This window comes from Zea mays, chromosome 2 (genome assembly GCF_902167145.1).
Source record: "Zea mays cultivar B73 chromosome 2, Zm-B73-REFERENCE-NAM-5.0, whole genome shotgun sequence".
Classification (NCBI taxonomy): domain Eukaryota; kingdom Viridiplantae; phylum Streptophyta; class Magnoliopsida; order Poales; family Poaceae; genus Zea; species Zea mays.
The window spans coordinates 231,251,320-231,264,822 of record NC_050097.1 but is presented as its reverse complement, the minus strand read 5'-3'; the positions used below and the strand labels follow the sequence as shown (position 1 = coordinate 231,264,822).

Here is a 13,503-nt window from a genome sequence, read left to right as displayed (position 1 = left end):
CAGGTCTTAGTTAGGTCTAAATAAATCGTGATTAATATATAGACCTCAAATATCAGGTTGAGTATCTCTTTTCTCTCGAAAATAGATATACAAGCTGACATGTAGGGACAATGACGATCCGTTTCGATTTAGCTGACAGCCAAAAAAAAATGATTAATGATCGAAGTGGCACACTTTAAAAGTTTATGAAGCACAATAACACATGACGTGTATTTTACTCTTCCTTCTTTTTCTTTTTTTGATTGATTCGATTTCTCCACACGTGCTACACCTACACGACGCAGAATTGCAGCCGAATCCATCGGAGCCCACGGCCGCACGCCCGCAGCCCGGCCAGCGGCCACCGCATCGCCTCGTATGCTCCGCGCTTGCACACGCGTCGGCGGCGCGGGCGCGGGCGGCTGCGGCCGACGAGAACGCCTCATGGCCTCCCTCATCCCCTTCCTCCCTCCCTCACCTTACTCCACTCACCTCCCGCGCCAGCCCCAGTCCCAGCCGCCGACAGCCGCTACCCAGCCCGCCGCAGCGGCGCGCCCATCCCGGTTCCGCCTCCTGTTCGCGCGCGCCGCGGCGCAGCGGCAGCGCGACTCCGAGCCGGCGCCGGCGGCCGAGGAGAGGCGGTCGCTGGCCGTCAGAACGGGGGAGCTGTTCCTGGGGCTGGCGGCGCTGCTGCTGCGCGGGACCGGGGCCGAGCGTAGCGGTGGGGCCGCGGTGGAGGAGATGGAGGCGAGGGACGGGGTAGTGTGGGAGCAGCGCCCCCAGGACGTGGACGCGGAGCGGCGGCGACGGGAGCTCACTAGCCCAGGTTTCAGCTTCTCCGCCGCGGGGCTGCTCTTCCCCTACCACCTCGGCGCCGCGCAGTGCCTCATGGACCGCGGATACATCACCGTAAGCTTAAGGCTTACCCCCATCTCGTCTAATCTCGTCCCTTTGCATGCCTATCCGATGTTGCAGTGATGAATTACAGTTTTTGATAAAGATTGAAAAGATGAACTGTCATTTGTGCTGTTTTGCTCACAAACCGTGGAGTGCCTCTCCAAACAAGTTTGAAAAAATTGCAGCCAACAACTTTGCATAGTATATGTTTGAGTCCCGCCAGCATAATCGTTTAGTAGCTTATTCGTCTCTTGGTACCGCTTGGTCTCAAGCTACTTTGTATTTCGTAGCATCTAGCTATGCTTGTTAGTTGTTACAGTCTTGCATGGGAGTTCATGTGTGTTGGAGACCAAAAAGAGCAGCGCGGACAGTCCGGCCCTGAGGCCGGACGGTCCGCGGTCCGGACAGTCCGCGGTGATGGCGCGGACGGTCCGCGCGTGCGCAGAGTCAGTTAGGGTTCCTAGTTTCTCGCGGGATTTGTTACCTAAAACCGCGGGATTAACTCGGAAATCAGTTGGAAGCGGATCCAGACCTCCCCCTTTATATAGATGAAGGGCTACGGCCGATTGAGCCCCACCAATCGATCAAATCAAGTCTATTTCTCGTTTTTACCTTACGCATTAGGAATAGTTCTAGTCTAGTTCTAGGTTAGCCTCTTAATCCTCAAATCCTCCGCTTCTCTTCGACTCTACGTCGATTAGAAGAGTCTAGGTCGGCCTGCCGAGCCTAGACAACTCCTAGGATCTCTCCCCCCCGACGGGGTCCCTCCCGGGAGCGAGATCCAGGCGCCGCCGGCGACCTTTCGCCGCCCCCTGCGCACGCGCGGACCGTCCGGCCCTAGGGCGCGGACCGTCCGACCGTCAGGCAGGGAACCCGAGCTCCTGCACCAGGTCACGGACCGTCCGGCCCTGTGCCGCGGATCGTCCGCGCCTGACCAGAGAGCACCGCCGCCTCACGCCAGGTCGCGGACCGTCCGGCCATGTGCCGCGGACCGTTCGCGCCTGACCAGAGAGCACCGCCACTGGTTCTTTTGAAGTGTTTGGCGCCTCCAAAAAGGTGTCAACATACTTTTTGGCGACTCCGTTGGGGACGGTGTTTAGATCTACTAAAAATCAGGCCCTCAAATGGTCGGTTCTAAAGATCACACCGATATCTCCCCGGACAATATCCTGAAGTCGGCTGTTGAAAGTCTGACGGCCGATGAGCAACAGCAATACGAGGACTACATGCGTCAAGCGAGGGAGAAATTCTTATCACAATACACGGTGGATTGCCACCAGAAAGTTGTCAAACATGGAGAGACCGACGTCGCATCTCTTCTATCTTCACTTCAAGTCCCCAACGTAAGTAAACCCGACGACATCCAATTTATTAAACAGTATGTAGATCATCAGCAGAATCAAATGAAACAACAGATTGGAGGGTTAGAAGAGTCAATTAGAAAATTAACGCATATGTTGGAGAAGTCTGTTGCTCCTAGTTTTCCATCATATGAGACTAGTAACAGGATATCTATGTCTAATACATCGGCAACAAATGGGGATTTGCAGACCCAACCATTATATGGTATGCCGATGAACTCATATCCAGGGCAAGTACCACCGCCGCCATCCCTGCTTGGCAGATCGGCGCCCCTGAATACGGTCGGACCGTCCGAGCTTTTGCCCGGACCATCCGGCCCATACGCGGACCGTCCGGCTTGCTCTGCCGGACAGTCCGGGGCCGCCCTAGGACCGCTGCCGTCCCTGTTTGGCAGATCGGCGACCCTGGACGCGGTCGGACCGTCCGAGATGCTACCCGGACCGTCCGACCCTTACGCGGACCGTCCGACTTTCTATGCCGGACAGTCCGGGGCCGTACCGGGACTAGCGCGTGGCGCCCCAATAATGGCGAACACGACCGGCCAGTTCGGATGTACCACCGTACAAACCGGATACACATATGCGGAACCTGCTGTTGCACACCATGCACCAAATTATTACACACCACAACAGCAGTATATTTCGCCTTCTACATATTTAAACCATAATGCACCATATAATCACAGACCGATCAACACTATCGATCGGCCACGGCAAGAAGGTCGGTATACTAATACCCGACCAAATGAGCCCCACAGCCCAGGATCCGGTGGTCTACCACCGAGTGCAATGGAAAAAATTAGGGAAGAGATGACTGAACTATTTCGAGATAAGTTCGGAGTTAATGTAGCCAGAGTAGGGCAATCATACCAAAAGCCATATAATCACCGGTTTGACACTGTCCCATATCCACAAGGGGCAAGGATACCGGAATTTTCTAAGTTTTCTGGTGAGAATGGGAGAAGCACATACGAACACATAGGCCAGTTCCTAGCACACCTAGACGAATTGGCTGATGGAGAAGCATTTCGTGTTCGGTTATTTTCTTTATCGCTTACTGGTACTGCTTTTGCATGGTACGCCGCCCTGCCTCCTAATTCCATTAATTCCTGGAATGAGTTAGAAAATAAATTTCATGAACATTTCTTTGTCGGGGAATATGAATTAGGATTAGCTGACTTAGCTTCAGTCCGACAAGGACGCGAAGAATCGGTTAATGATTATATCCGGAGGTTCCGGGACACTAGAAACCGATGCTTTCGGATCCATGTTGCAGACAAAGAGCTAGCAGGGCTAGCTTTTAATGGGTTGCTATCCTACTTAAGAGACAAATTAGATGGAACCCAGTTCTTTTTGATAGCCCAGCTACATCAGCGAGCTTTAGCCTGTGAAAGCCGATTTAAAGAGACATCAAAATCGGTCGCCCGTACTATACATCTAATAGAGCGTGATAGTTCAGATGATGAATCCGCAGATGTATATATCGCTGAGTTTATTTGGCCAACAAAGGCCAAATCTTCAGCATGTTCTTCCTTACAGCCGGTTCAAAAGAATCGGCAAGAAGAGATTAAATTTACCTTTAATGTTGCCAAATGCGATAAGATATTTGATGAGCTACTTAAAAATGGCAACATTAAATTAACTCATAATATCCCTCCTATAGATGAATTAAAGAGGCGTGCTTATTGTAAGTGGCATAATTCTTTCTCTCATGCCACCAATGACTGTAATGTTTTTCGTCGACAAGTACAATCGGCCATAAATGAGGGCCGGTTGGCTTTTCAGGAAATGCAAGTGGACACACAACCATTTCCTGTTAATACAATAGATGTCGCATGCGAAAAGATCTTAGTTCGGCCCGAAATGGCTGATAAAAGCAAAAGCAAAGACATCATCATTGACGATCCTCGCACGTCAAATATATCGCAAAAGGAGATTGCTCGAAAGGCTCCAGACGATAAGGCTAAAAAGTCCGGAGACACCGGGGGGCAGGCACAATTAATGAGCCAAGCACGACAGCCTGGCCTGAGCATCACAGACGGTATGACACCTACGTGCGGACGGTCCGGTGCTCAGACAGACGGTTCGGCTAACTCTGCCGGACAATCTGCCTATGGCCAAAGGCGTCAGCCTCCACAAAAAGCCTTAAAAGGGAAAGAGACGCAACGGCAAAGCACATATGGTCGGTTGATCAAAACTGACTCTACTTTTGATCAGTTGCTCTCCAAGAATACTGGCAAGAAGACTGTTCTACGTGATCGGTCAACGAAGAAACCTCGGTCACCTGCTAAAACAAAACGGGTAAACAAAACGGCTCGAAAGGCGACACAACAAGCATCACCTATTCATCCTATGAGACCAAGGTACTTTCCACCCGTTTACTCATCGTCGGTATATTATCCTGTTCAAACATGGAATGGTACGATGATGAATCCATGGTATATGTATAGTCCCTTTGTCTATCCAGGCTGGGGGGCACCTCCATTCTATTCCTTTTGATCCATTGATCAAACGGTCATGGCCGAGAAAGATAAAATCCGAAACGGCCTTTATATTGGTGCTTTATTGAATGATCTCCATATTGAAAAGCCGGTGACTTACATCAGGTTTAGTTCATATGCTTTTGGTTCGTCAACCTTCACCAAAAGGCAGGGGGGCATATGTTGGAGACCAAAAAGAGCAGTGCGGACAGTCCGCAGTGATGGCGCGGACGGTCCGCGCGTGCGCAGAGGCAGTTAGGGTTCCTAGTTTCTCGCGGGATTTGTTACCTAAAACCGCGGGATTAACTCGGAAATCAGTTGGAAGCGGATCCAGACCTCCCCCTTTATATAGATGAAGGGCTACGGCCGATTGAGCCCCACCAATCGATCAAATCAAGTCTATTTCTCGTTTTTACCTTACGCATTAGGAATAGTTCTAGTCTAGTTCTAGGTTAGCCTCTCAATCCTCAAATCCTCCGCTTCTCTTCGACTCTACGTCGATTAGAAGAGTCTAGGTCGGCCTGCCAAGCCTAGACAACTCCTAGGATCTCTCCCCCCCCCCCCGACGGGGTCCCTCCCGGGAGCGAGATCCAGGCGCCGCCGGCGACCTTTCGCCGCCCCCTGCGCACGCGCGGACCGTCCGGCCCTAGGGCGCGGACCGTCCGACCGTCAGGCAGGGAACCCGAGCTCCTGCACCAGATCGCGGACCGTCCGGCCCTGTGCCGCGGACCGTCCGCGCCTGACCAGAGAGCACCGCCGCCTCACGCCAGGTCGCGGACCGTCCGGCCCTGTGCCGCGGACCGTCCGCGCCTGACCAGAGAGCACCGCCGCTGGTTCTTTTGAAGTGTTTGGCGCCTCCAAAAAGGTGTCAACAATGTGTCAATGTGGTTCACGAATTATGTGTGATAGTACATTATTGCACTCTTACTGTTTCTGTTGTGCAGCCCTGCTTATAACGATTTTGTTTTCCGGAACTTGTATTAGGAGACAACTCCGTTAGCTGGCTCATCAGCTGGTGCCATAATCTGTGCAGTGATCGCATCTGGGAACACAATGCAAGATGCTCTGCAGGTGACCAAAGTTCTAGCTGACAACTGCCGAAGTAAAGGCACGGCGTTTCGCCTTGGGGTACATGTTCCATTTCTACTTTGAATTCCTCTAGTTTGTGTTGCAGATGGCATTTGGCATCCAGTCATGAAACGGCCCTGTATTAGCAGATTGAATTTTATTTGGTTTCACCCTTTTAATTTTGTGTGCTTGTGTAGGCTGTACTCAAGGATGTCCTTGTTGAGTTTCTCCCAGATGATCTTCACATTAGATGCAATGGAAGAATTCGTGGTAAGATTAATATTTTACAAGAACAGCATGTCCATATCAAATATGTGCATCTTTTGGTATTTTGTTCTTGACAAGTAACTTGGTTTTGCCATTTTGAGAATACTTATATTCTTCTCATACAGTTGCTATTACTCAGCTATCCTGGAGGCCTAGGGCCTTGCTGGTGGACCAATTTGACTCCAAAGAAGATGTCATTAATGCAGTAATTACATCCTCCTTTATTCCTGGGTAAAGATCAGCTAGCATGTTCTTCCGTATCCATTTATGTATCTATAGTTAACTTTTGATTACAAGAGTTAAATAACCATTTTCTTTTCATTTCAGATACTTAGCACCCAGGCCAGCTACCTTCTTCCGTAATAGGCTCGGCATTGATGGGGGCCTTACATTGTTTATGCCGCCCACTTCTGCTGCAGAAACAGTATGTACCTTTTGGTTTCTGCAATTCTAATGCTTAATCTTAATGTAAATGACTGGCCAAATCATATTAGAAAAACAACATATTGTACCACTGGTGGCACATAGTTTCATTTCATGAATCATGAATACATGTTATATACCATACTATCTGCTTGTTGTGTAGTGTTCAATGCTGATTACTTATCTGCATACCATTGTAGGTCCGAATATGTGCTTTTCCAGCCAGCCGTTTGGGATTGCAAGATATTGGGATCAGTCCCGATTGCAATCCAGAGAACAGGGCTAGCCCAAGACAGGTGACCGATTTTTTTCAACTTGTACATACTTCAATTCCATGGTCTATTGCTGACTGTTGTACTTGCTCGCAAATGCCCTCTAAATCTACTGCAGCTGTTTAACTGGGCTCTGGAACCTGCTGCTGATGAAACTCTAGACAAATTATACGAGCTTGGGTACCTGGACGCAGCTGTATGGGCTGAGCAGAATTATGCTGAGCTTATCGCCAAGAATGATCAATCCCTTGTCGCTGATTGAATTGAGTTCAGTTTGCCCAGAAGTAATTTTGGTATCCAAAGCTGAGTTCATGAGAATCCATGCCTGTAATATATTGTAAAGATAGCACCGTCATTGTCGAAGGTGGCATTGTTCTGCATTGGATTTGGGTGTTTATGCCAGCATTTTCGTAGCTGTGACAATAGTGTAGAACAGGTTGCTAGCATGGCCATAAAAACTGATCAGCATAATCAAATGTATAGATTATAGATGATGAGGTTTGACCTGAGCCTAAAACAGGGGGATAATGGTCCTATTTGTTTCAGTTTTTTTTTTAGTTTCTGGCCGTTAGAAGTTGCTGCACACTGTCAATTTTAGCTTTCAGCTAGAACGGTTGATTGGTTGATAGACCGTGCGGAGCTAGCTTGCCCGGAGCCAGGCCGACCAGAGACACGGTTATTTCAGGCGTATTCACTGGTGCAGTCCACATCTCACATGTGCAGGTAACCAAACATGTTATTAAACAAAGTCAACACATGTAGTGATCTAAAACAAGAATATGCGAGCAACCGATCCAGATATATGAGAATCACTTTAGTTAAATCGAGTTGGTGAGATAGTAGGAAACCATCACTTTCTACATTCTAAATCATATATATTATTTTATTTTTCTTTGTATGGAATCTCCATAATACTTAGATTTTTTTTCCTACAGTCAGATTTTTAAAAAAAACTTCTCAGCAAAAAAACTGAACCGTCCAAGTTTCTCCCAAGACACTTGAAAAACAAAACTTTTACATACGAAGCTTGTGTAATAAAAAATATGAAACTTGTGTAACAAAAAAATGATAGTGATTTTTTTCCTTTCTAGCCAGTAGTCGGTGTTCGATTCTCCGATTATTTGATGTGAGCTTTCAGTCTTGGAAGTGACTGTCAAATCATGGCTATTTCGTGTCAAAACATGGCTATTTCGTGCACAACGGAGACTATTTTGTGTAACTTTTTTTTAAGATTGAGATTCTAGGAATCGAGAATCTAGAGCATTGCCTCATTGTTGCGAAGCAGATCCTTCACTACCTCCATGACATCATCGACCATGGCCTCCGAGCTGGTCGTCAACATCGAAGATGACAGGACGAGTTGCATTGACGCGTGTCGGTCCACCTTAGACTATATCGTGTTCTTGGACGCCAACTTTGTTTCTTGGACCTCGAAGCGGCAGCCTGTCATCTGTCACTCCAGCGTTGAGTCAGAGTATCGTGTTGTGGACAATGGCGTGGTCGAGACATCTTAGCTCCATCAGTTGCCCCAAGAGCTTCATATCACTCTCGCATGCCCCAATCTCATCTACTGTGATAACATCACGAAGGAAACGATGACGCCTAAGAGGAGAGTGAATTAGGACTTTTAAAAACTATCTCTAAACTAGGCCATAATTAAATCCCTATAACAAAACATATGCAAATAAACAATCTAAAATGTGCAAACTAGGTTTTGTCTAAGTGTTGCTATCTCTACTCCTAAGCCTAAGTTTCAATCCCAAATATTCTAACTAGAAAAGAGAGATTGAAACTTAAGTACTTAATGTAAATGCGGAAGGTAAAGAGCTAGTAGAGAAAGCAAACTCTCGTGGATGACACCGGTATTTTTATCGAGGTATCCGGAACCACACAAGGTTCCGACTAATCCTCGTTGATGCCCCTACATAAAGGGTAGCCACATGAGGGCCAAGCACCTCAGTCGAGTAACTATGTAGAGAGTCGCGGGCCTTCTCCACGTGCAAGTGGTGCTTGAAAGTCGCCTAGAGGTGGGGTGAATAGGGCGAATCTGAAATTTATAAATTTAAGCACAACTACAAGCCGGGTTAGCGTTAGAAATATGAACGAGTCCGAGAGAGAGGGTGAAAAAACAAATCGCGGGCAAAATAAAGAGTGAGACACGATTATTTGTTTTAACAAGGTTCGGTTCTTGCAAACCTACTCCCCGTTGAGGTGGTCACAAAGACCGGGTCTCTTTCAACCCTTTCCCTCTCTCAAACGGTCACTTAGACCGAGTGAGCTTCTTTTCTCAATCAAACGGGACATGAAGTCCCCGCAAGGACCACCACACAATTGGTGTCTCTTGCCTTGGTTACAATTGAGTTGATCACAAGAAAGAATGAGAAAAAGAAGCAATCCAAGCGCAAGAGCTCAAATGAACACAAGTCACTCTCTCACTAGTCACTATTTGATTGGGAATGATCTATGGACTTGGGAGAGGATTTGATCGTGTCTTGTATTGAATGCTATAGCTCTTGTAAGGTGTGGGAAGACAGAAAACTTGGATGCAATGAATGGTGGGTGGTTGGGGGTATTTATAGCCCCAACCACCAAACTAGCCGTTTGGTGAAGGATGTTGTCGTATGACGCACCGGACAGTCCGGTGCGCCACCGGACACTGTCCGGTGCGCCTGCCACGTCACACAGCCGTTGGATTCTGACCGTTGGAGCTTCTGTCTTCTGGGCCACCGGACAGTCCGGTGGTGCACCGGACAGTCCGGTGGTGCACCGGACAGGTCCTGTAGACTGTCCGGTGTGCCTTCTGGCGCGTGTCTGACTTCTGCGCGCACTGTAGCGCATTGAATGCAGTTGCAGGTGACTGTTGGCGCTGAAGTAGCCGTTGCTCCGCTGGCACACCGGACAGTCCGGTGCGCCACCGGACACTGTTCGGTGCTACACCGGACAGTCCGGTGAATTATAGCGGAGTGGCTCCCAGAATTCCCGAATGTGAGCAGTTCGGAGTTGGAGTCCCTGGTGCACCGGACACTGTTCGGTGGCACACCGGACAGTCCGGTGTGCCAGACCAGGGCACACTTCGGCTGACTTTAGCTCTCTACATTTGAATCCTTTCTCGGTCTTTTTATTGGTTTGTTGTGAACCTTTGGCACCTGTACAACTCATAATCTAGAGCAAACTAGTTAGTCCAATTATTTGTGTTGGGCAATTCAACCACCAAAATCAATTAGGAAAGAGGTGTAAGCCTAATTCCCTTTCAATCTCCCCCCTTTTTGGTGATTGATGCCAACACAAACCAAAGCAGATATAGAAGTGCATAATTGAACTAGTTTGCATAATGTAAGTGCATAGGTTACTAAGAATTGAACCAATAAAATCTCATAAGATATGCATGGATTGATTTCTTTATTTTTAACATTTTGGACCACGCTTTGCACCATATGTTTTGTTTTGCAAATTCTTTTGTAAATTCTTTTCAAAGTCTTTTTGCAAATAGTCAAAGGTAAATGAATAAGATTTTGAGAAGCATTTTCGAGATTTGAAATTTTCTCCCCTGTTTCAAATGTTTTTCCTTTGACTAGACAAAACCCCCCCCTCAATAAAATCCTCATCTTAGTGTTCAAGAGGGTTTTAGATACTAGTTTTGAAAGGGTTGTACCAATTTGAAATTCTATCAAACATAAGATACCAAATTGAAAGATCACCAATTGAAAAATCTTTTCTTAACTCAAATTTTTGAAAATTGAAAATTGGTGGTGGTGCGGTCCTTTTGCTTTGGGATAATACTTTCTCCCCCTTTGGCATGAATCGCCAAAAACGGATACTTGAGTGAAATATAAGCCCTTTTTCTTTCTCTTCCTATGGTAAATAACATATGAGTGAAGATTATACTAAAGTTGGAGAGTTGTGTGGAACGACGGCGAAGGATGAGTATTTTGATGGAGTGGAGTGGAAGCCTTTGTCTTCGCCGAAGACTCCAATTCCCTTTCAATCTGTGACTTGGTTTGAAATATACTTGAAAACACATTAGTCATAGCACATGAAAGAGATATGATCAAAGGTATATCAATGAGCTATGTGTGCAAAACATCAAAAGAAATTCCGAGAATCAAGAATATTTAGCTCATGCCTAAGTTTGGTAAATGTTTGTTCATCTAATGGCTTGGTAAAGATATCAGCTAATTGTTCTTTGGTGTTAATATATGCAATCTCGATATCCCCCTTTTGTTGGTGATCCCTTAGAAAATGATACCGAATGGCTATGTGTTTAGTGCGGCTATGCTCAACGGGATTATCCGCCATGCGGATTGCACTCTCATTATCACATAGAAGAGGAACTTTGATTAATTTGTAACCATAGTCCCTAAGGGTTTGCCTCATCCAAAGCAATTGCGCGCAACAATGGCCTGCGGCAATATACTCGGCTTCGACGGTAGAAAGAGCTACGGAATTTTGCTTCTTTGAAGCCCAAGACACCAGAGACCTTCCCAAGAACTGGCAAGTCCCCGATGTGCTCTTTCTATTAATTTTACACCCCGCCCAATCGGAATCCGAATAACCAATTAAATCAAATGAGGATACCCTAGGGTACCAAAGGCCAAACTTAGGAGTATAAACTAAATATCTCAAGATTTGTTTTACGGCCCTAAGGTGAACATCCTTAGGATCGACTTGGAATCTTGCACACATGCATACGGAAAGCATAATGTCCGGTCGAGATGCACATAAGTAGAGTAAGGAACCTATCATCGACCGGTATACCTTTTGATCTACGGATTTACCTCCTGTGTCGAGGTCGAGATGCCCATTTGTTCCCATGGGTGTCTTGATGGGCTTGGCATCCTTCATCCCAAACTTGGTGAGAATGTCTTGAATATACTTCGTTTGGCTAATAAAGGTGCCCTCTTGGAGTTGCTTCACTTGAAATCCCAAGAAGTACTTCAACTCCCCCATCATAGACATCTCGAATTTTTGTGTCATGATCCTACTAAACTTTTCACAAGTAGATTCGTTAGTAGACCCAAATATGATATCATCAACATAAATTTGGCATACAAACAAATCATTTTCAAGTGTTTTAGTAAAGAGTGTAGGATTGGCTTTTCTGACTTTGAAACCATTAGTGATAAGGAAATCTCTTAGGAATTCATACCATGCTCTTGGGGCTTGCTTGAGCCCATAAAGCGCCTTAGAGAGTTTATATACATAGTTAGGGTACTCACTATCTTCAAAGCCGGGAGGTTGCTCAACATAGACCTCCTCCTTGATTGGTCCATTGAGGAAGGCACTTTTCACGTCCATTTGATAAAGCTTAAAGCCATGGTAAGTAGCATAGGCAAGTAATATACGAATTGATTCTAGCCTAGCTACGGGTGCATAGATTTCACCGAAATCCAAACCTTCGACTTGTGAATATCCCTTGGCCACAAGTCGGGCTTTGTTCCTTGTCACCACACCATGCTCATCTTGCTTGTTGCGGAAGACCCACTTGGTTCCTACAATATTTTGGTCAGGACGTGGAACTAAATGTCATACCTCATTCCTTGTGAAATTGTTGAGCTCCTCTTGCATTGCCACCACCCAATCTGAATCTTGAAGTGCTTCCACTACCCTGTGTGGCTCAATAGAGGAAACAAAAGAGTAATGTTCACAAAAATGAGCAACACGAGATCAAGTAGTTACCCCCTTTTGAATATCACCGAGGATGGTGTTCACGGGGTGATCTCGTTGAATTGTTTGGTGGACTCTTGGGTGTGGCGGTCTTGAAAATTGTTCATCTTCCTCATCTTGATCATGGGCATCTTCCCCTTGATCATTGCTCTCCTCTTGAGGTGGCTCAACTTCTTGATCTTCTCCTTCATCATTTTGAGCCTCATCCTCATCTTGAGTTGGTGGAGATGCTTGCATGGAGGAAGATGGTTGATCTTGTGCTTGTGGAGGCTCTTCGGATTCCTTAGGACACACATCCCCAATGGACATGTTCCTTAGCGCGACGCACGGAGCCTCTTCATCATCTAGCTCATCAAGATCAACTTGCTCTACTTGAGAGCCGTTAGTCTCATCAAACACAATGTCACAAGAAACTTCAACTAGTCCAGAGGACTTGTTAAAGACTATATATGCCCTTGTGTTTGAATCATATCCTAGTAAAAAGCCTTCTACAGCCTTAGGAGCAAATTTGGATTTTCTACCTCTTTTAACAAGAATAAAGCATTTGCTACCAAAGACTCTAAAATATGAAATATTGGGCTTTTTACCGGTTAGGAGTTCATACGATGTCTTCTTGAGGATTCGGTGTAGATACAACCGGTTGATGGCGTAGCAAGCGGTGTTGACCGCCTCCGCCCAAAACCGATCTGAAGTCTTGTACTCATCAAGCATGATCCTTGTCATGTCCAATAGAGTTCTATTCTTCCTCTCCACTACACCATTTTGTTGTGGGGTGTAGGGAGAAGAGAACTCATGCTTGATGCCCTCCTCCTCAAGTAAGCCTTCGATTTGTGAGTTCTTGAACTCCGTCCCGTTGTCGCTTCTTATCTTCTTGATCCTCAAGCCGAACTCATTTTGAGCCCGTCTCAAGAATCCTTTCAAAGTTTCTTGGGTGTGAGATTTTTCCTGCAAAAAGAATACCCAAGTGAAGCGAGAATAATCATCCACAATAACTAGACAGTACTTACTCCTGCCGATGCTTATGTAAGCTATCAAGCCAAAAAGGTCCTTGTGTAGGAGCTCGAGTGGCCTGTCAGTCGTCATGATGTTCTT

At 46.5% G+C, this 13,503-nt stretch overlaps 1 protein-coding gene across 1 annotated transcript; it reads left to right on the top strand.

Annotated features, from left to right (window-relative positions):
- Nucleotides 1–274: 274 nt before the first annotated feature.
- Nucleotides 275–7,329, top strand: LOC100191333 (Acyl transferase/acyl hydrolase/lysophospholipase superfamily protein). The gene is made up of 7 exons (NM_001136767.1): nt 275–888; nt 5,702–5,845; nt 5,983–6,055; nt 6,178–6,283; nt 6,380–6,476; nt 6,676–6,771; nt 6,866–7,329. The coding sequence occupies exons 1-7, from the start codon at nt 358–360 to the stop codon at nt 7,007–7,009; spliced, it is 1,191 nt and encodes a 396-aa protein (NP_001130239.1). The 5' UTR covers nt 275–357; the 3' UTR covers nt 7,010–7,329.
- Nucleotides 7,330–13,503: the final 6,174 nt, after the last annotated feature.